This window comes from Equus caballus, chromosome 15, assembly GCF_041296265.1.
Source record: "Equus caballus isolate H_3958 breed thoroughbred chromosome 15, TB-T2T, whole genome shotgun sequence".
In the NCBI taxonomy this organism is placed as follows: Eukaryota; Metazoa; Chordata; class Mammalia; order Perissodactyla; family Equidae; genus Equus; species Equus caballus.
Window position 1 is genome coordinate 74,635,445 of NC_091698.1, and position 21,666 is coordinate 74,657,110.

The 21,666-nt window shown below is 33.3% G+C and overlaps 1 protein-coding gene across 2 annotated transcripts in view; it reads left to right on the forward strand.

Moving 5' to 3' along the window:
• SOS1 (SOS Ras/Rac guanine nucleotide exchange factor 1) overlaps positions 1–21,666 on the forward strand; it is a 151,272-nt gene that overhangs the window by 67,544 nt on the left and 62,062 nt on the right. For both annotated transcript variants that reach the window (XM_005600032.4, XM_005600033.4), the window contains exons 2-5: positions 9,352–9,477; positions 16,078–16,209; positions 18,128–18,292; positions 19,910–20,119. In XM_005600032.4, coding sequence (XP_005600089.1) covers positions 9,352–9,477; positions 16,078–16,209; positions 18,128–18,292; positions 19,910–20,119 — 633 coding nt within the window. The remainder of the gene's footprint in view (positions 1–9,351; positions 9,478–16,077; positions 16,210–18,127; positions 18,293–19,909; positions 20,120–21,666) is intronic.

Here is a 21,666-nt window from a genome sequence, read left to right on the forward strand (position 1 = left end):
AATACCACACTACGTTAATTACTATAGCTTAATAATAAATTGATACCTGGCAGGAAAAGTCTTTTTGTCTGATTTTTCTTTTAGGAATGCCTTAGTTATTCTTAGCTCTTCTAAATAAATTTAGGATCAACTTCTTAAGTTTTCTGAAAAATATTGTTTCCGTTTTAATAGGAACTGCACTTAATGTTTAAATTATGGGAGAATTGGCATCTTTATGATAATAAGGTACTTCATTAAAGTCTTTTAAATATCATTTATTAAAGTTTAAAAAATTTTCCCCATAAAGGTTTTGTACCTATTTTGTAAGATTATTTTACTAGGCATCCTAAATCTGTGTTATTTTAAAGGCTGTTTTTTAAAAATTGTATTTTCTGTTTGTTGCTTATCTTGTAACTATCTTTTATAGATTATTTCAACAATTTTATTAGCTTACTTATTAATTCCAATAATTTTTCTGCATATTCTTTTGGGTTTTCACTGATGGTAGTTATAATACCTCCAAATAATAACAGTTTTATTTCTTCTTTCCAATCCTTTCTTGTCTTGTTGACTTTGACCTCCACTAAAATGTTGAATAGATGCTGTAGGCATCCTTGTCCCTAGTTTTAAAGGCAGTTCTTTTAGTATTTACAGTATGTTTACTGTAGGCTTTTTGTTTATATCCTTTGTCAGGTTTAGGAAATTCCCTTCTATGCCTACACTGTGAGTTTTTGTTTGTATCTTTGTTGGGAATCATGAGTTGTTAACTTTTCAGCATCTGTTGTGATGATTTTTCTCCTTTAATCTGGTAATGTGATGAATTACAATAATAGATGTTCTTATGTTGAACCAACTTTAGTTCCTGAAATAAACTCAACTTGATTGTGGTGTATAATCCTTTTTACGCATTTCTAAATTTGGTTTACTAGTTTTGTTTATGGTTGTTTTGCATCTATGTCCATGAGTAATTTTTCTTTCCTGTTACAGTCTTGGTCTGATTTAGTATCAAAGTTATACATGCCGCATTATAAAAGGCTGGAATTGTCTGTTCCTAGGAAGATAAAATTACCTTTTTCATGAGGAGATTTTGAACTTTTGATGCAGTTTCTTTAATGATTAGAGAACCACTAGGAATATTTTATTTTCTTTTGAGACGGTTTTAGTAATTTACATTTTTTAGGAATTTGTTCATTTAACCTAAGTTTTGCCTTGAAATTTTTTATAATTTTCTTTTCTCTTTTTAAACTCTGCCATATCTGTAGTTATGGGCTCTTTTTTGTATATAATAGTATTTGTGCATTTTCTTTTTTTCTTCATCAGTCTCCTGGCTGTTTTCTTACTTACTTATTACTGTTTTCAAAATATCAACTTTGTTTTTCATTTATTAATTATTCCTGTTCTTTCTTTCTTTTAGGGAATGCTGTTTTATTGTCCCCTCACCCGCTCCAGTTTCTTGATTTGGGTGCTTAACCTGTTAATTTTTGTGCTTTCTTTTCTTCTAATATAAATGTTTAAGGCTTTAAGTTTTCTTCTAGTACTACTTCAGCTGCAGCGCACATTAAAACAATAACTGTTTTAAATAATAAACTGTTTAAAAAATAAACTGTTTACTTTGGAATAGTTTTATATTTACAAAAAAATTTCAAAGACAATACAGAGAATTTCTTTATACTTCTTACCTAGTTTCCCCTTATTAACACCCTATGTCACCGTGGTACATTTGTCACAACTAAGAAATCAACATTAGTACATTATTATATTATTATATACTGAGCTTGACACCTTTTACACTTTTCATCAGTTTTCCCCAGTGTCCTTTTTTACTGCTTCAGGATCTCACCCGGGATACCACATTACATTTAGTCGTCTTGTCTCCCTAGCCTCCTCTGGTCTGTGACGGTTTCTCAGACTTACCTTGTCCTTGATGACCTTGAGAAGCACTGGTCAGGTTTTTTGCAGACTCCTCCTTAATTTGGGTTTGTCCATTATTTTTCTCATGGCTAGAGACTGAGGTCATGGGGAAGGGAGTAGCTTAATAGTTTCATATATATAACTCTTCATGTAATGGTTTCATCTATTGGTGATTAATGTCTGAATTTTTGTCATTCAGGTAGCAAATGAGTGGTTTTCTAACTCTGCATTTCTTCTGCATTTGTTACCTGGAATCCTTCTATAAGGAAGAATTCCTCATCAGCTAGGGCTATTTGATTTCCCGGAGTATAGTTTAGACAGGAAAAGAAGGATGTATATTAATTCTTTCAGGATAAAGAATTGGTGCCCCAGTTATTCCCAGTGCTATTCAATAAGTTTTTTAAAAAACATCATTTTGACCTCATTGGTTTTTATAAATTCAGTGTGTTTCAGTGTTGCACGTGATTTAGGTTTTGAATTAGCCTATTTTTTGCCAATGAGAAGCCCTTTCGTGATGTTCCTGTGGTTTTTTGTTATGACCCATTCATCTTTGAGAGCTTCCTTGCTTTCTGATGTAATAAGATATTCCAGGCTTATATTGTCATTTACAAATTAGTTTTGAATAAAGAGTTAAATGTGTGTATGTTTTTAAATTTACTATGCATGAATATCTCCTGCAATAATTGAAAATTTCTTCACATAGTATGAAGTAGAATTTAGTAACTATGTTTCCTAGAAAGTTGTTTTGCTTTATGTTAGCTGTATCATTTTTTCATTGCTCTTATTTAAAAAAATTTAATTTATCTTTACTATTTTTATACATACACTTTTAGGGTTTTTTTGGCCATATGTAGTAGTCCAAATCTGTTTCTACAATATGCATAAGGTCTCAGATTTTTAATTTGTTAATATTTGGCTCACATGACCAAATATTAATTTGGTCTTAAAATAATTTTTATCTATTTCAAACAATTTATTGTAACCAGTGATCTTTTAGCATTAGTAAAAAAGAAAAAAAATCTTGAAAATTGGCACTCAGTTATTTGCAAATGTTATTAAATAAGCCCTTTCTAGCTCTGGTGGTTATGTCAGCTAATAGGTTAATAAGTAAGTTTATCTCTACCATAAACACCCAATAGTTAGGTTGTTTTTGTGACTTGAATATTTGAAACACTACTAGGGCAAATAATTTTCAAGAACCAAAAAAATAAAATACAATAAAAATTTAAAAACCGCTTGATGAAAAACAATTTCAGCTTTGTTTCCCTAAGTATAGTACAAGAAACTTAAAGTGTTAAACTTGAATTTATTATCTTTCCTGCAAAATATTATGCTCTTCTACTATTTCCTGTCCTGGTTAATTTGGTGGTTCTCATTGCTACCCCCACTGACCCAAAAAATGGTTCTCCAAACCTACCTCCTCACTTCTTTTTCACCTCCCATGTTTCTGCCTTGGTTCAGGCCTTCCACGTTTCTTTTTACAGAGCCTGCAGCATCCTTCCTTTGCTTCCTTTAACCTCATCTTAATTTTAACCTTTCTTGACCAAACAGATCTAATTATGTCAGTGTCTTGTTTAAAACCTTTCAATTATTTTCTGCTTTCCTGATTACTTTCGAACTTCTTAGCCTGACATACAAGCCTATTCTTTCCTACTTTCCCCACATGTACTCTTTAGTCCAACTTTTATAGTTTCCCCAACACATCATTTGGTCTTGGCCTCTATGCCTTTTTGTATGCTAGCAGCTGTTTTAGTAAAAGCTCTGCTGCCTATCACACCTGTTCATCCTTTATGTCCCTGTTCAAATTTGTTTTACTTGTGAAGACTTCTGATACTCATCACACATCATCAACAAGGGTCACTGTTTTTTTTTGTCATCACTGTACCTTAAACATAGTGCCATTTTAGCCTCATCATACTGTGTTAAGTCAATTGTTTACATGTCTAGCTCCTCTGTAAGCTAAATTCTTTGAGAGCAGATGCCGTGTCCTCATTTGTCTTTGAGTTCCCAGCAAATAAGAGGAGCTCAGGAAAAAAAAAGATTGTTACAGCCTAAAGGCTAATTAACAGGCCCCAAGAAATGAGAAAATATTTTTAGTCAATTTTATTTATGGAAAATATTTAAGTTATCTGATTTGTTTTACTTTTGTCTCTTAATTTTTTTACAAAGGAGTTTTGCTTTGATTTTTGGATAAATTTCACAGTGAGGGGAAATGAGCACCTAAAACATCAAACATTGATTAAACGATTGTTGTAACACTGAGAACGAGATTTGACAATCTAAATCTTTATTATTTACATGGTAAGGTTTGAGAATACTAGCTTTATTTCAAATTTTCCTGTTACATTTATAAATAAAAATAGTTGATCTGGGCTCAAGATGTGATAAAATACAATCTAGAAGCCTTTCCAATTCTTCAGAGAGCCATTAGCTAGAAAAGGCTATTAAAGATTCATCAGAATTCAACATAGTGTTTTCTGGCAGTTTACCCAAGAGGATCCTGAATACACTTAGAGGACTCAAGTATCAAACAACTAGGAATTGATAGAGACCTAATCCCTTTGCTTTTTCAGATTCCACAAAATCTGGTAATAATAGCCAACAACGTTGCTTCTGAATCTGTTAGAAATTACTAGAGATAAAATGAACTGTCAAGATAGAAGCAGGCAATCTTTAAGGAAGGTTTAAAATTCAATGGGTGGCATCTTTGATTAAATATGATGATTATACCTTAAAAGAAGTACTGTCATGAGCATATAAAATTCTTATTCATAGCTATCATTAATTTTTAGTGAAGTTTTTGCATTTACTTTACTTAAATTACGTAATTACATTTAAAGAAGTATATGAAGGTTTCTGTGGCAGTAAATGTCAGTATAAAATATAATGTTTTTAAAAACTGCATATAAGGGAAAACCCACATCTAGTTTAAACCCAATTGCTCCTACACATACACACACACACACACACACACACACACACAGAGTAGGTGTCAGCTGTAGATTGCTTCTGAAGGCTGTTGTAAGATTTGGCAGAATAACCTATTCTGTACAGTCTTGAGTAATTTGGATCATTTCTTCTATTAAGTATCTTTGACTACCATTTGGATGGAATGGTATACTTTAGCTGTAACACCATCTCGTAGAAGAGAAGTGTTTTTTATTCTCTCTGTATGGGAAATGTGATACTACTCTGTCTGCTCATTAAAGAAATCTCTTAATAGCATCTTCCTTGAAAGAATAAAGAGCACAGTCGGTGTATTTCAGGAATTAGTGCTCTGCTTGTCTTTAAACATTTACCATTCCCCATATTTTTCAGTCAGAGGTTTTGAAGTATTGTTTTTGTTTTTAAGAAAGAAAATAACTTCTTGGTCTCTTATGTGAATCAACCTTGTGATCCTAATTTGACAGATTTAAGATATGATAAAACTGAATGTCCAGAAACTTACAACAGTTGGCATCATGCATTATTTTCTATTTAAGCCTAAATCTATGTATGATTTATTTAGCTAATAGATTTTACTTGGCTATTAGTAACCATTAATAAGTAAAACTGAATTTGAATTTCTCAAATTTTGTGTATCATACAAGGTGTCAAACTTAATCAGCATTTGAATTCTGTGTGCCTCAATTACGAGCAGTATCAAGCTTGTTTGTCTGTTTTCAACCAGAGATTTCACCACTGTGGTTATATACAGTTCATTTGATTCTATATAATAAACTTCTATTTTAGTTCTAACTGCTTTTGTATGTTGAATGATTTCTGCTCTAAGGGTTTATCTCCTGAGTTCAACCAGACTCTCTAGCCTTACCACCACCCTTTTTCAATCCTAATTCCAAGAAAGAAGTATTTTATCCTTCTTACCCCTACAACACAGAGGCTTTGAGTATTCCCTGAATGTCAGGGGTTTGGAGTGAAAAGTAAAGAGAAAATGATTCTGTGAATAGATAAACAAGGCCCTGCCCAATTGGAGCATCACTGTCCAATAGAGGAAATAGACAAGGAAACATGTAATTATAATTCAGTATAACAAACCTGATAACAAAAGTGTGGTACCTAGTACAAGGATTAACGCAGAGCAGAATATAAGGCCCATAGGAGCAGGAACTATTTTTGATTCATCTCTGCATATCCAGCACCTAACAGGGTCTGGTGTTTAATAGAGTTAATAAATCAGTTAAATGAACAAGATTAATTCTGCCTTAGAAAGAAACAAAGAAGTCTTCCCAAATGAGGTGAGATCTGGGGTTTGAAAGTCAAATAGGTAGATGAAAGGGTAAGAGAATGAATAATAGGCATGAAGACCACTTGTGAGTGAAACTGCCTGCAATGTTTGAGCAAACTGGAAATAGTTTGAATTGCTTCAGCATAAAGTGTAAATTGAAGAGCAGCTGGAGATGCTATATTAGTGAAGAATTATGTTGTTTCCATGGGTTTCTTTGAAAAACAAAGAACATTGGTTTTGTTGTTTCTTTTTAATCTGATCAATTTACACTTTCCTGAACACTTTCTAAAATGTGTTTGGGGTACCTAACCCACTTCCTCAAAGGGCTTTAATGCTTTTAAAAGTTAATTGGAATTATTGTTGATTACTTTCATTTTAATTTTTATTATCTCTAGCATTTTAGCCTTATGTCTTATTTTTAGTATATTTATAATTTTATGTAATAGATTGGGATTCCTTTGTGTAATCAATGATTACAGATTTGCCTTTTACATAATAAAGATTTATAGTACTGTATTAGCATTTATGACATGCCGATGTTTATTAAAGTATGACAACATGCTTCAAACCAAGTTTTTTGTAGAAGCCCACTACATAAATAGTACAGTCCATGGGAATTGTACTGCTTATACTGATGGGACTACCAGGACACTTCCCAGATTCTTCCAGGTTTGACAGTCAAGGATTTAGTGGAAAGAGTTTGGCCTAGATTCTAGGAGGCCCAGGTTCAGTACTTACAGCATTACTAGTTAACTACAAGATAGTGAGTATCTCCTTTTTCTCATCAGCTAAATAGAGGGACTGAGTTAAATGACTTCTAAAGGCCTTTTTAATTCTAAAATTCTGTTGTTTTTAAATCTGTAGCTATAGTTTATGTGATACTGGAGCCTTAGACGGGAATATAACCCCCAATTATAGCAACATTTTCCAGGACTACATCTTAGTGGAACCAGGGCCTGTCTATACTGTGTTTTTCTAAAATAAGTATTTATGTATTTATTTATTCATTTGTGAGATACAGTTCTATGTGTGAGATATAGTTTTTCTTGTTCAACTTTTTATAATAATTTGAGATTTTGGTATGATATGTGGAGATATCTAGCAAGTAATTTGAAGTATAAGTCTAAAACTCAGGAAAAAAGTCAGGACTAGAGATAGATTTGGTGTCATCCATGCAGGTGATAGTGCAAAATGTGGAAGGAAATGAGATTACTTGAGAGAAAGAACAGTAGAAGGGAGCAGACAGACAAGGACAGAACCCACATGTGAGGAGTGGAGGAAGATAGGGAAATCTACAAGAAAATGGAAAAGAACAAAGAAATGAGAGAAGTAGAATAGATTGTGTCACTGATATTAAGAAAAGAGTTTAAAACTTAAAAGAACTTGACTGAGAGCTCCCCCACCAAAAGCCCACCATGTGGTGGTAGGATTCACTGCTAAGTGAAGGTAAGTTAGCCATGAAGGTAAACGGTATCTGAGAAGACAGTTTAAGCCAATGGGGCATGCAGTTCAATGTATAAAAACAAAACTTTTGTCAAGTTCCAGGTTTTTTTTAGAAAAAGGTAGTTTAATCATGCTAAGTGTTGAAGAGGAGTAAGTTTACAAAGTTTGGTACCAACACATTTTGAAGTGTGATAACATGGTGAAAAGAAAGCACTGAACTGAGAAGCACGAATTCTGGATTCCAGTCCAAACTCTTTCCATAATTTTAGCTGCACACCCATTCAGTCATCTAATAGAGTAAAGAGATTTGTAAAGAGATCAGTTACAATCAGGTGGGTAATTGCTATACCAAATATGACCAAAAGTGCTTGGGGAAATGACTTAAAAGCCTTTTGAGGCTCAGTTTCTTCACCTGTAAAATAATAAGTTGTTTTAAACTTCATACTTCGTCACATCTCCTCACAAGTTCTGAATTGTCATAATGTTATTTGCCTCTAAAATATTTTTCTGTAAGTATTATGAATACTTTTGTACATATATATACATATCTATATACTTTTAACATATATTTTAAAAATTCATTATATAGTACGCTGTTTATAAAAATTTGCCCATGCTCTAAGGCTGTCATACCCTCTCAGCTAATGAGGTGCAGTAGGACAGACCATACTAAATGCTCTTGGCCAGTTAGTACCGTGCACTTTCATACAATGAATGCTCTACCAGCCTTTGGATAGTTGAGCATGTTTTGAAACATGTGATATCTGGAACTGATTTTTCTGCTATTTTTTTAAGTAGGGAACAGTTTTGACCCATGGTGAGTGACAATGGGATGCAAGTAAAGACTATTATGCTGGTTATTAGAATTTAAGTTTTACAGAGACGAGTGGCCTGAGGTGCCTCCAAAGAAATTATTGAGGAAAACGAAGGTAAAGATTATCAGGCATTTATGAAAGACTGACCATCAAGTTATCTTCCGAAAGCATAGACAGTCACAAATTGTCAAAGTGCCCATTCTTGTGTCCTTTGATACAGGGTGACTTTGTGTTTAACAAACATTTATCAAGGTTGTATTATCTGCCCTGCACAGTGCTAGATGCTGGAGTTAGATTGGTGTGATAAGACATATCCCTCCTGGATTTTATCATTTAGTAGGAAAGATGGAGTTAAACAAGGGACAGATACCCATAGAAGGTCAATTTTGCCCAAGCAGTAAGTTGAATAAAATGTTCAGTCTACCACTAGTTCTCAGCATAAACCATATAAACTACATTTGTATCCCCAGCTCATCCTCCTCCTCCCTCTCTGCATTCCTACACCTCAGGGTAACGATGGATTAAGGAAAAAAAAATATTGAAATTAGGTAGTTAGGTATCTGAATCTCCAGGAGCATGTTAGTAAGCATGTAGGTATGTTGCATGTGGTTGGGGAAAAGGTTGAGAACTCCTGATTTCTGGATCATAACATTCAAGTCTGTATTTGCAAGCCAGACCATGTTCCTGAGTATAAACCCACATAAAAAGAAAAATTATCTAGGGCCAGCCCTGGTGGCCTAGTGGTTAAGCTCAGTGTGCTCTGCTTTGGTAGCCCAGGTTCAGTTCCCAGCCGTGGACCTACTATGCTCTGTTAGTGGCCATGCTGTGCTGGTGGCTAACGTACTAGAAAATAGAGGAAGATTGGCATGGATGTTAGCTCAAGGTGAATCTTCCTCAGGCAAAAAAAAATTAGTTGTTTTATTTGTATAATTAGATGAAACAAACCCACATTTTAATTACTTTGCTTTTTGTTTATAGGTCCAGGGGCAAGTTCATCCTACTCTTGAGTCTAGTGATGATGCTCTTCAGTATGTTGAGGAATTAATTTTGCAGTTATTAAATATGCTATGCCAAGCTCAGCCTCGAAGTGCTTCAGATGTAGAGGTATGATAAATTTTGCCTTGTATTTACTTTATATATATCTAATCCGTGTGTTTATTCTGATATTAGTGAAGGGGGAAAGAGTTTGCTTTTTGGTTTCACGAAATATATATATGGTATTAAAAAAATGAAGACTGGCTTTATTTTAACTGTCTATTGGGTATATGATAGTAGTTTGTTTATGTTTTAGCTGTCACACTCTTCCATGTTTTGCTTTCAATATAAAATGAACTTTTGTTTTGAAGTACTTGATGTTAGAATGATGTATATACTCATGTCTTTAAGAGTGGAATATGTTCAAGTGTTTCTTTTGTTTTTTAAAGCCAGCTATTGTTTCAAAAGCATTTCAGTTAATCTTTTGATCTTAAGTTGTTACATGCATTTTAGATAGTAAATGAACCCCTTTTCATCAATTGGAAGGGAGGGAAATGTCTAAAAATCTAGGAAGGAATTTCTGTGATCTCTTAAAAGATGACATGGCCCTTGTCTTTTTAGGGCTTATAGTTTAGTGGAGATACAGATATGTATATGGGCAATAACATAATGTGATGTACTGTGAGCAAAGGGTATGTGGGAAACCATAAAAGGGGCAAGCTAATAATGTAGGCTTTGGGGCTTAGGGTTAGCTTCTTAGAAGAGGCATCTAAATTGAGTTCTGAAGGAGTCAGAAGTTTGAGAGGAGAAGAAAGAAGATTTGAAGTACCAACCCTAGAAAATGGGAGATAGAGCTGGAAATATAAAAGTTTTCTTGTAATGATGAAGCAACATTTGACTTTAATGACCTCGAGTGTATAATGGTACTAATCTTTGGGTTTTTGTGACATTTCTTTTGCAGTACTCAAAATATGGGCACACAAAAAATAGTTTGGTTGAATGGTATTTCACCTTGGGTGTACAGTGGCAGAACAGTAGGGGAAGGGAGTCGTGGAAATTGGTAAAGCAATGCTTTACAACCTTGTTCAGGACACAGCACACATAGAATGTAATAATGATTTTATAGCACACAGTGACTGGGGAGGAGGTATCTGTATCAACCCCAGGCCCTGCTCTGTTCCCCTGAGGGCTGAGGGATACTTATATAGACATATCCAATGAGAAACTGCTGAAAAGAGAGCATCAGAGACTCTAAATGGATAAGGAAAAAAGTGAAATGTAGTAATTGCTGATATTTGAGTGCTTGCAGTAGTTTCGTGCACTGGTCTAAACACTTCCATGTTTTATATTTCATTTAAAGTTTTTAATAATCTCGTGAAGATGGTGCTGTTTTTTCCCTTACTAGAATGTAAGCTCCAGGGACCTTTTTCTTGTTAACTGCCGAATCCCCAGCACCTAGAACAATGTCTGGCACTGAGAAGGCATTCAGGAATGTATGTTGAATGAATAAATGTGGAAACTGAAGCACACAGAGGTTAAATAAGTTGCCCAAGGTCATAGCTAATAAGTAGTGAAGCCAAGACACTAATGCAGAAAGTTTAAGCTTTTGGGGTATACATTCCACTAAACTATCCTGCCACATAGGAGAGGGCAGGTAGATTGGAAAAACGTGGAAGGAATAGCGTATTAGATTTCCCAATAAGATCAGAGAACTGATAACACTAGACTATCTGAGTGAGAGAAATAGAAGAATGGATTGGGATCAGGGACAGAGCTGTTGGAATTTAAGATTTTTTTGGTAACATATTTACAAAGCAGGATGTGCCCGTGTGTGTAGTGGTGGCCGGACTAGAGGTGAAGGTCCCTAAGATGGGGTGTTCAAGGAATTAAGAGACCAGGGTATTTTATGTCTCTTTAATGTAGACAATAAAGTCACATAGGATGATGGCAGGACTTTATATAGACAGTGGAAGAGTGATGTTCCAGAAGCAGCTTAGAGAGTGGAAAAGATGCTAAATCCACCATCTTATGGGTTTTGGGACAAGAGCAGTTCCTGCTCTAGAAATCTTCAGGGGAGATTCAGATTTCAGTTGAGGCAAAGAAATATTAAGGAACATTGAATTACAGAAGTTGTGGATGTAGAAAACATTGTGTACTATGGAATAGTAATTCTCTCTGATTTCTTAAGTAATTCAAAGTAAGTAATTTTTTAAAGTAATTTTTATCCTGTATTCCCATTGAATTATAAAGTCAAATATCTTTTATTCATAATTTCCTTTAGGCACTTATTACATTGGGCTTCCGAGTCGATCTTGAATAGAACTGGTTGCCTGACTCTCCTCATAAACAGTTCCAGTTGCTCTTTTGGATCCTAGTTAGGTTCTCCCACAGTGTTTATAAACTGCAGCATCCAACCCTATGCCTAGTATATTAGAAAGAGTTACAGATCTTGTCTTGCTTGTCATTCTGATGTTGGTACATTCCAGGAATTTTCTAGTTTGATAACATTGCAAACTCAAATTCAGCTCTTTCCGGATACATTTTACTATACCTATGTGTATCTAATTTCCTCTTTTTAATTAATATGGAAACTAATATATAATTTTCCACTATTGAAGGAGATCTCCATGAATTCTCAAAAATTACTGAGTCTTTCAGTCTTCCACCTGCACAAATGTATTCAATATGTAGGTACTCAAGACTCTAAATAATAAAGGATATTTCATAGCTTTTTAATACTCACTTCTAAAGTATCAAAGATATTTTACCTTATGCCTTGTTTTGTTATTTTTAAGTGCTTAACCTGGGCGCTTAAAATAGATGTAGCCATAGGATATTTCAGGGAGCTGGCTTTGGGGTTATGAATGGACTTTTTGGAAGAGAATATATGAGAGTAATAGAAATAACAATCAGTTGTGTAATAGGCTTTGTAGTTTCAAAGTAGTTATATACATTTTTATGTCCTTACAACAACGCTATTGATTAGTTACTACTCTCCTTATTTTATGTAATAGACAATTAACCCTCAGAATGGTAGAAGAAATTAAAAAGATGGAAACCTGGGTCTTTTCCAAACAATAGTCGAACAGCTTTCTTGCTATACCAGTCCTGGAAGGATATTTAGATAAGAATATAGAGATACAGAGATATTTATGAATGAATTGATGAATATAATGGTGCCTTAGATTCTTTTATCAGGAAATATTTTTCCATTTTCTTCATTCATTAGGATTCTTTATTTCTTTAATACATTTTTAATACCTATATGGAACTTTCTTTTACAATAATAAGAGCCATGAGTTTAGCAAGCCCTTCAGAATAAATTTTGAGGTAAGAGATAATTCATCAAAATTAGCAAAAAATTTTGAGGACCATATAAGAAAATGTACTTCAAAAATAGATCAGTCTGAATTAATGTAATATATGAATTTTTAGTCTTTCTAAAGAATACATTTTGATTACTATAAAGTATAAGCATAATTCAAAGTAAGTGTCAATTCTTGCTTAATATTTGGCCCTTAGGGGATTTGTTTTAATGAAAAACTGAAAGTGATTTTTAGTTGCTCTATGGTTTTAGGAAAATTAGATACTTCAAAAGTGCTTGTAAACTGATGGATTACATACTAGATCTTGCTTATGCTAATGAAAAAGTTTTAATAAATTGTACTACAGATCATCACAAATTGTGAACTGTCATAGTCCAAATGAATGGGATTTTGTTTTATTGATGTAACCAGTATTCACTAATCTATGCCACCAATATTTGAGTATCTACTATCTGTCAGGCAGTGTTCAGGTGAAATAAGGAAGTATATATTAATGCTCTAGAATTGCAGAGGAGGGGTATGTATTATTTGGCCCTGTCTTTTCAAAATAGTTTTAAAAGATAGTGTATAAAAATTGTTTCAATCTAGTTTGTTCTCCATCTCCTCATTTTCTATATTTAATATTTTTTTATAAAATAGAAGCAAAACCTAGTAGTATTTTTTTCTGTGATATGTCCCTGGTAAAGTATATTCTTTATTTAATTTCTTAGATATTGTCCTTTTATAATTATATTTGTTCTTTATTTCTGTTTGGTTACCTAGACTGATTTCCATTTGTAGTGTCTTTCCTGTTTCCCTTTCTGGCCTTTGTGTCCTGTATTTAACCAACTTTCATTTTTTAGGACGCTGATAAATTTTTCTTCTCATCTGTCTCAGGCTTTACTCAGACTCCTTTATCTTAGACGTTTTATTTTCCATGAACCCTATCCTAAAATTTAAAAAGTTTGCTTTCCTTTTCCATTCATTTTTTTCTTTAACTTTTTTTCTTTTCCTTCACATCCTAAAGAATCCTTGTAATTTCTGAGTTTTCTATTAACATTTAGATTTCCCAAGTAATTTCTCCATGTTTTCTCCCTTTCTAAACAAACAAACAAAAATTCTCCCACACATTCTAAGCCTTTAGTACTATTAATAGGACTTCAAAAGTACCTTTGGATCTGAAGATTTGCACTCAACTACATGTGTAGGAATTTTCATGGGTCCTAGAATATTTGTATTGGAATTGATCTTAAAGATTATCTATTTAGAACCCTTTATTATGTAAAGGAAAAGACAGGGTTCTGCTAATAAGAGACAAAGCTGAATCTCAAACCTAGCTCTATATCTTTTATTTTTCCCAAAGCCACTAGATATTAATCAAGGTGGAATTTCTCATTTCAAACCAATGAAATTATTAATCTTTTAATTTTGCTCTAAAGATTGACACCTAAGCAAACTTCTGTTGCCAATCTTCTTTTCTTTCTTCTTCTTCTCCCTAAAGCTCCCCAGCACATAGTTGTATATTCTAGTTTCAGGTCCTTCTGGTTGTGCTATCTGGGACACTGCCTCAGCATGGCTTGATGAGCAGTGCCATGTCCGCTCCAGGATCCGAACCAGTGAAACCCTGGGTCGCTGAAGCGGAGCGTGCAAACTTAACCGTTCAGCCACAGGGCCGGCCCTCTGCTTTTCTATCACCACTATTCACCTGTGCTTTTTAGACTGTAGGTCATTACCCATTAGTTAAGTCATAAAATCACTTTAGTGCATTGCCCAACTAACATGTTTTTAAATGAATAAAAAATATCAGTGTATTACATATAATAAGAGATTTTGTTTTATGAAACTTTGTTCCAGTTTAGTATGTTTGTGATGTGTAAGGATATAATGTAAAGTGTATTAAGAGTTAATTATTTACTATGAGTTGAGGTAAAAAAAAAAAAATTAGCAAGCCACAGGGCCATACCATTATAGGATTGTGCCATGGTTATACCCATTTGGTTAATCACGGGTTATAAATCCATCAGTGGGAAAATTTGAATTGGGAACCATGGTAAAGTTAGTCTTAAATCTCATCCAAACTTGTCATTTTGGATTAGCAAGTCTATAGTATTGATTTGGAAAAAGGAAACAAATTTTTGTTTTGGATGTTCCTTTTACCCTTTTCTTCCTTGTTTCTTGTCCTCTTTTTTTTCACCTGCCAAACTCCCCCAGTATTTTGGACTTTTGTATTGCCTTTATTATATGAGGGTATAGTCTCCTGGCAAATAACTTTCTCAAGTTGAAAAAGTTTGTAAACTCTATTTTCAACTATAATAATTTCTTTCAACACACCTCTAATTCTATTAATTAGAATTAAAATGATAAGTTCTTATATTTGGCAACTGATTTAGCCTTGAACATAGATAAGGAGAAAACTTATTAAACCTGAATGGGTTATTCTCAATTTATAAATCTGTTCTTAACATGTCCTGGAATCAGCGTGTTCCTTTTCCCCCTAGAGTATCACATGGCTGTCTCTTTTGTATTTTCCGTTTTAATAGCAACTGACAAAACTTTTTATTTTGATTTATAATCATGAGTGATGTTTAATTTTATCTAGTAATTTTTATATAATACTGGTTAAATACCGAGCAATTTAAAATAACGTGTGTTAAAATTATGTAATAGCGACCTCTACTGGTTTTAATTATGGTATCCTGAAAGTGCATTTTAAAAACTTGAGAGGATGGAAGTATCTTTTATTTGAGATGAATTACATTAGTTTATTAAAGTAGGGAAATTCAGCTTTTGCATTAACATGAATTCTTTCCCTTTCAATAGAAATTCTAATTGAATAAGTACTGGAAATTAAAGTATTTTGTTAAAAATTAATTACCTATGGAAGATTCAAACTCTAATGATGAGCTACAGTGTATTAAAATTGTTGTTACCAATTGTTGATTTCCATGATTTTTAAACAGTTTTGAAGTCAAGTACCTTTGTGTGATAGATAAAGAAAAAAATTTTTAGGGGTTTCAAGTGCAAAATGCTACTTGAGCTTGTAATTGGTATTGAAAGTAAGGATAAATGAATGAGAATTGGATTTAGATATTGGCTTCTTAAGCTTAGGTCTTGTTTCCTGAAATTTTATATAAGTAATGTTTAAAATGGCATCTATTCATTCTTGCCATTAACTTTATCACAGTGAGGTTGAAATTCAGAATGATTTTCCCCCTAGATAATACAAGGAATGTTTAGTCTCTTAATTGCCTAATTAAGAAACTAATACACTGACAGTTAGTTTTCCCTTAACTGTGTTTGTAGTATAAATTATACCATATATGAAAAGCCTGATTTTGGTATTCTTTGATTTAAAAGTAAATTGTAAGTGAAGAACACTATTTAATATATTTGTTGCTTAGTTGTTATTTTCCTATTTTCCAAGGAACGTGTTCAAAAAAGTTTCCCTCATCCGATTGATAAGTGGGCAATAGCTGATGCCCAGTCAGCTATTGAAAAGAGGAAGCGAAGAAACCCTTTATCTCTCCCAGTAGAAAAAATTCATCCTTTATTAAAGGTAAAGCTGGAATACTGCCGTCTTGCCTTTTAAAAGCAAAATAAAACCCATGATTTGCAAACACTAAGGATATATTTTATGGACGACAGAAACAACTGAAGATTAAAATTCTCTCATTTTAATTTTTCCAGGAATTCATGTCATAGGGAGGGATGGTATGATAATATGAAAGTATGAGTTGGGCAACATGATTTAAAGTAATTTCATATCAACAGTAATAATCAAGCAAATTGAAAGAACTAAGAAAGTTATAATTGTGGATTTTGTTCATCTTACTGGAAACTCAAAGAGAGTTTATAAAACTCCTTTCTTGTTTGTTAGACCCAGTTGCCCCCATAAATCCTTGAGATTTTAATCCTTTACATCATCAGGTGTGTAGAGACCTCTGTGAGACTGCCATAGGTCTCTTTGTAGTCTTTGAAAAAAATTCACTAAAGCTCACCTAAAACCATCCAGTCCTACTTGTCATTTAAATGAGTAGTCAGTTGAAAATTTCTCCAGAGCTAATAGAAAGAATAATTGCTAGAACCTCTGCTAATGCTTTCTATTTTATTTAATATAATGAATGAACTATTGATTTAACTCTCCCATCAAAAATATAGGTATTATAATTAAAACCTTAATAGTTTTGATATCAGTGATTTTATACGTACTATAATAGAAGCAAATTGCCAATGCTTGCATATATTACCTCTAAGTTTTATTACCCAACAAAGTTATCATCCTCAGTTTGTAGATAAGGTAACTGAGGCAGAAGGTGATTTAGTTACCTTTTAGTCCAGGTTCACAGGGCTCTACGTGATACTTTTAGGAAATCCAGATCTGTTTGTTCTTTTCCAAGATTTAAGGCTAAACACTTGGGTGATGTAAGACTGTGGAAAGGTTATGTTGTACTTGAGTTGTTTGAATAGAAATATCTACCTATGTCTTACTAACTGGTCTGAGGAAATAAGTGCAAGTTATAGAAATTACTAAACTATTAGTAATTGTATACTTCTTTATAATTTGTCTTCTCATGATTTTTACTAGTCATACATTGAAGTATATTCTAAGAGAATTAACAAATTGAGGTATGTGCATGCTGTATTAATGACCCTAAATTTTGAGTTTTATGATCTAATTGTGTATATCATTTCAATTTATTGATACATCCTTATCACTATAAACATTTAATAGTTTTTACATATCCTTAAAGGTAAATGCAGCCTCTACCCAACTTATAAGTAAACTTCTTATTTCAAAGTTGGGTTTTTTCCCCCTTAATTGGATTGTTTAGAAAATAGAATTTCTTTTCCTATAGGAACTGGTCAGCCCCACAAAAGCCCATACTTTCTTTGAAGTCTAATGATAGGACTATTTAATGTGCTTTTAATAACTGCTATTGTTCAATAGGACATACCATGAATTTTTTTCCATAGATACAGCTCAGATACCAGGAATGTGCCACTAGGATTTTGGGAAGTCCAGATTTCTTTGGAAAGAAGGATAAAAGTATAAGGCTAGTAGATAGTCCCAGATACTAATAATATATTACCCCTTATTCTGCATAAAGGGAAAAACCTCTTTTGTCATAGTTAATTCCAGGTATTTTAAATTAGGTAACACAATGAGCATTTCTCCTCTTCCCCCAAACTTGAGCTTCCCTTCCTGGGTTAGGGCTTATCTATTTAGTAGTCTATACTACTTAAATAGTTTACATGATCATAGGTAATTTTGCCTTACCTTTTCTTAGTTTACATTTTCAAATAGTGATATGTATCCAATAGCAATTCTTGGTGAACCGCTTAAGATTAAATACTGTTGGTAATCACAGGCCTCAGTAAAAGTGAAGCTAAATTGTATATGTTTTCTATTTTTAATCAGTGCGTCAAATTTATAGTATATGATTTTTCAACATGCTTTTCTTTTAATTTTTTAGGAGGTCCTAGGTTATAAAATTGACCACCAGGTTTCTGTTTACATAGTAGCAGTATTAGAGTATATTTCTGCAGACATTTTAAAGCTGGTAGGGAATTATGTACGGAATATACGGCATTATGAAATTACAAAACAAGATATTAAAGTGGCAATGTGTGCTGATAAGGTAAGATACTGATCTTCTATATGTTTTGTTCTTAAATTTTTATTTATGACTTATTGGATGCTAATAACATTACTATTCAGACAGAATAAAACTGTTCATTATGTGTTAGGATATATTTCCAGTAGCCTAATAGCAAGTACTCAGGATATCACTTTACAGAAAGAGTATTATATACATAGTATTAAAATGTGTTTAAACACGTCATGCAGTTTTCCTTTTATGTGTTGCTACAAGTAGAGTTAATAACAGTAATAATCTCTTAGTGAATTTTGTAAAATTTTATTTGGATTGGAAGACTTAGAAGGTTATGGATTTACTTGAAAACAGTTTTTGAAAATGTAAAAATACTAAACTCTTGAGAGTTTTATTTCAATACCTAGCTTTCGTTAGATACTACTTATATGGTTTTACTATAATAATTTTAAGAGCAAACATTTATTGAAAGTTAAGCATTTATGTGACTTATCTCATTTGGCCCTTATGAAATCCCTCTAAGGTAGATGTTCTTATTTACATTTTATAAAAGGGAAACTGAAGTTGAGAGAGAGAAAGAAATTGGTCTAGAATTTTCTGAGAAGTTTCAAAGCCTAGACTTGAACTCTAGATCAGCGTGAGTCTAAAGTTCTTATTACACTGTACTGTCTCAGTATTTTCATTTTATAAAAATGATTTTGCGGAAAAGAAAATATTTTCTGATGAGGCATTTCATTCTGTTTTTTCTCCCTATACTCTTATTGATTTGGAATATTCTTTCTGATTACTGAATCCACTTAATTGTGTTTTAGTGTTTATTTGTTCTTTCAGAATGTGAACATATAGAGTAAAAATCACCTGATCTGAAGAAGGATTTCAAATGTTTTGATATTTTTAAGTGAATAAGTATTTTGTTTTTAAAATTATTTTTCAATGAATATAAAATACTTGATACTTTTAAATGAATCAGATAAAATATTTTTGAGTATGTACTATGTGCTCAGACAGGGAGGAGATGAAAGAGAAGTATAAAACAAGCCCCAGAGTTGATGAAGGGGTACTTATATTTGTGAGACAAGCAGAAAGTAATACAAGATAAACTATTATTTGTGTTATAGGGATAATAATGTAGAAGTTCACAGAAGGGGGAAGATAAGCTTCAGCAAGAGTAATAATAGTAGAATTCATGGAAAAAAAACCAGTTGTTTAGATTAGTCTCCAACAAATGTAGGCAAAGAGGCCAACTAGAAGGCTGTAAGAGTTGTTCAAATACAAGGTGGTGAGGCCCTGAATGAGGTGGTGATGGCAAGGGTATGAAGCGGAGGGAACCAATTCAGAGAGAAATCCAAGATAGGATCTGGGAATAAATTAGAAGTAATAGGTTAACAAGAGAGACAGACAAATAGATAGACACTAGTATCGATAGAGAATTTGAAGGAGGCAGTTTGTGATAACTAGATGTAGAATTCTGTTTTAGAGAAGCTGTGGAGGGGGTGGTGGCAATGTATCCAAGAAGAGATAGTTGTGTGTCTGCTTTTTATCATTTAAGAACTGTATTCAAAGAACAACTTAGGGTACTTAACTTCAAATTTGACTATAAATTCCTTTTTTATTATACTTTTGTTTCTATCTCTGACTGTGTAGGTATTGATGGATATGTTTCATCAAGATGTAGAAGATATAAATATATTATCTTTAACTGATGAAGAACCTTCCACCTCAGGAGAGCAAACTTATTATGATTTGGTAAAAGCATTTATGGCAGAAATTCGACAATACATAAGGGAACTAAATTTAATTATAAAAGTTTTTAGAGAGCCCTTTGTCTCCAATTCAAAATTGTTTTCAGCTAATGTAAGTATCATTGTGTACATGTATATCATTGCATGTGTTGTGAATTTTACCTTGCTACTCAAATTTGAATTTGTATAGTTCATGATTGCTAATTTGTCATTTTTTTTTAAGTTGTGGGATTTAATTCATAGTGACTATGAGTGCAGTCACTTCAACAGTTTCAATAACTTAATCATCAGAAATTAAAAGCCAAAATCTAAACTAGACTGATTGTATAAGTGCAAATAAATTCATAGAATCTTCCATGTTCTCCAAAGAATAAAGCCTCTTGTTTAGGTGGAAGATATTTTTGTTTAATTTTACTCATTTGAGTCATTCAACCAACACTTCATCAGTTCTGCCTATCTTGTTAAGCGCCATACTTGGCAATGGGGATTCAAAGATGAACAAGAAACAGTTCCTTCCCTCAAGTTTAGTCAAGACAGAGATGTAAACTTCAAATTAAATTGCAATTCAATGTGGTAATTACCATAATAGAAGTATGAAAACAGTATTTTTGGGAGCACGGAGGAGGGAGCCATTAATCTTGAGAATTAGAGAAGGACTTAGTGATCTTACAGTAGTAAGATTGGGTACTGGGGAAATGCTGAGTGAGAACAGTTGAGATTGTCTTAGGGAGTTGCGTTCTAGTAATTCCTAGAACTGTAGCCACACAGCTGTGGTTGACTGATAGAGAAGCAGTGCTCACTACAAAGGCTGAGACCGCGCTCAGTTTTTGGCAGAGTCAACATTAAAAAGTAAAGGAGTAGGGGCTGGCACGGTGGCATAGTGATTAGGTTCCTGTGCTCTGCTTCAGTGGCCCAGGGTTCATGGATTTGGATCCCAGGCGTGGACCTGCACACCACTCATGAAGCCGTGCTGAAGTGGCATCCCACATACAAAATAGAGGAAGACTGTCACAGATGTTAGCTTAGCGACAATCTTCCTCACAAAAAAAAAAAAAGTAGAAAAAAAATAGGTGTACAGTAGTCACCCTTTATCCACGGTTTCACTTTCTGTGGTTTCAGTTACCTGTGGTCAACTGTAGTCTCAAAATATTAAATGGAAAATTCCAGAAATAAACAATTCATAAGTTTTAAATTGTGCTCTGTTCTGAGTAGTATGATGAAATCTTATACTTTCCCACCTAGAATGTGAATCATCCCTTTGTCCTGTGTATCCACGCTGTATACACTACTCACCTGTTAGTCACTTAGTAGCTCTCTCAGTTATCAGATGACTATATCAGTATCACAGTGCTTGTGTTCAAGTAACACTTACTTTACTTAATAATGGCCCCAAAGCGCATGAGTAGTGATGCTGGCAATTCGGATATGCCAAAGAGAAGTTATTGTTGTTAATCTCACTGTGCCTCATTTATAAATTGAACTTTATTGTAGGTATGTATGTATAGGGCAAACAGTATATTGAGAGTTCGGACTATCAGTGGTTTCAGGCATCCGCTGGGGGTCTACTATATCTTATTGGATATGAATCATGCCTCACAGTTGATTTGACAAAAAAAATAGTCACTGATAATCAAATAAAAAAATAGTAATTGAACATTA